This window comes from Sinocyclocheilus grahami, unplaced genomic scaffold (genome assembly GCF_001515645.1).
Source record: "Sinocyclocheilus grahami isolate Dianchi unplaced genomic scaffold, SAMN03320097.WGS_v1.1 scaffold1160.1, whole genome shotgun sequence".
In the NCBI taxonomy this organism is placed as follows: domain Eukaryota; kingdom Metazoa; phylum Chordata; class Actinopteri; order Cypriniformes; family Cyprinidae; genus Sinocyclocheilus; species Sinocyclocheilus grahami.
This window is the reverse complement of record NW_015506339.1, coordinates 285,792-287,768: the sequence shown is the minus strand read 5'-3', so window position 1 is coordinate 287,768 and position 1,977 is coordinate 285,792. Positions and strand designations below refer to the sequence as shown.

Here is a 1,977-nt window from a genome sequence, read left to right as displayed (position 1 = left end):
ACTCTATAAAAAGTAACATATCCAGTTGTTACTTCAATGAGTTATTTAGGCATGATCTTTTAAAATAACATTCATTAGTGTAACCGAAAGAAGCCAGAGTGATTCAGTCAAATGAAATAATAATTAGAACCGGTATTTTTCGATTTCGACACATTTTAAAGTGACCTGCATAGCAAAACATTTTGCTGTGTGCTTTCTGAATACAGCCATGCAATGAAAGTGAAGAATGACACAAAACATTATTATGATCATTGCAACTTTATTCATTATATCAACATTATTGTACCTCACACATTTTCACCTTTATAATGCTCATAATAATTATTACTAGTGTTAATATTATGATGATTATCTCTTAAACTCTAACAAAAAAGTATTTCTGTTCTAATGTTTCAATCAAATCTACAAACACATTTTTGAAAGAGCCATATCAGCATAAGTGTTCATGCACGCACAACACATGAAATAATAAATTATATATATATTAGAGTATTGTACTTTTAGATGTGGCACTGAGAAATCACAGTATTTTGAACCAAGTTTGTGAGACCACAGCTCATTCAAATAATATTACAAGAAGAAAATGAAAAAGTAAATAAGAATTGTAGATGCAAATGTCAGTTTATTTTCACAAGACAATAGGAAATAAATAAGCAAATAACAATAAATAAATAACCTTAAATAAATAGCTACAACAAATATTTCTTCATGTAACATAAATATCTTCAATGTGAGATTCAAGTATTTCTGTGAGCGGCAGTGTTCAGCAACACAAATGGTCATTGAGACACCCTCATGAGTTTAGACGTACAACAGGTCTATTTGTGAGGCTACACTTCAAGTGAAACATTTTCTACATTATCTAAATGAGCCGTTCATTTATGAGGTTTCTTCGCCATTCAAGTCCATTGGATGTCTCCCTCAGCTTGTATTTTCCATCACTTCGTCCTCCACTCATCACGTTCTCCATGCACGACTTGGGAGCCTGTTTTTCTTCTACAAGAAGGTTCAGTGAACTTGATTAGCCCACAAACTTGATTCTGAGTTCATTCAGTTCTCGGTGCCAAGTCTATGGTACACTGGGTAGAGAAGGGCCACCACGTATCCATTCCTCCTGCTCTGCTGGTAGAGAGTGTTGATGTCCTCCTCCCAGCTTGAGCTCGGGCATGTAGTGTTCAGAAGCCAAGAGATCTCCTTCGGCTCCTTGCTGCTAGACCGGAGCTGCTGATGAGACATCAGGCTGATGTCCTCAGGACAGCTGCCCATCATTTGTCTGGCTTGCTCCTCAGCAGGCTGGAAGGGGAGAACATTGTACGAAGTTGCTTCACTCTGCGTGGTCTCGACGGATTCCTCCTCCGTGTAGATCTGCATGAAGACCACCAGGCACAGGACGAGCAGCCAGCGCTTGGCGGGGCTCTTCTCGGCCGGGGGCAGATATTTGCGCACTTTGGAGGGGTACATGACGCGGGTGTTCCTCTTGCGCGGGCGCACCGCGGCTCCGCGGGGAGGGAACGCCGGCTGCTGCGGCTCCGGGATCCGCTCGAAGGTGAAGATCTCCGGCTCGGTGTTGCGCGGCATCATCGGTCTGTAATCAAACTGCGACTGCGGCTGGAAGAAAGTGTTTGTCGGTAGCGAGAAGGCCAGGCTGTCTGATCTGGTGTACATGGCTAGTTCAGGTCAGTTCCAGTATGCGTTAGTTGCTCTGTGTCTCTGCTTCTCGAAAGTGACTTCTCTAACTTCAGCGTGAGGTTTATATATATTTTGCTTTTAAGAGACGCCCATAAGAAAAGCCACACCTTCGGGCGAGACGGAAAACCCTGGTTTTAGCCAAAAATTCCAACGTTTTACATTAATATATGAGCTCAACAAATGTCAATAGCTATTAGCCAAGTCTGCTTGACTTCAGATAGCTCAGTGGAAAATAATAAAGGTTATATAAAAGTAAAAAGATACATTTGTCAAATTATTTTTTCATTT

At 41.1% G+C, this 1,977-nt stretch overlaps 1 protein-coding gene across 1 annotated transcript; it reads right to left on the bottom strand.

Moving 5' to 3' along the window:
* Positions 1–242: 242 nt before the first annotated feature.
* LOC107567455 (radiation-inducible immediate-early gene IEX-1-like) lies at positions 243–1,747 on the bottom strand. The gene has a single exon (XM_016253136.1). It carries the CDS (start codon positions 1,663–1,665, stop codon positions 1,051–1,053), a length of 615 nt encoding a protein of 204 aa, XP_016108622.1. The 5' UTR covers positions 1,666–1,747; the 3' UTR covers positions 243–1,050.
* Positions 1,748–1,977: the final 230 nt, after the last annotated feature.

What these genes read in the sequence shown, in the direction of transcription:
- LOC107567455 (XM_016253136.1), bottom strand. Translation starts at nt 1,665, where the DNA reads ATGTACACCAGATCAGACAGCCTGGCCTTCTCGCTACCGACAAACACT.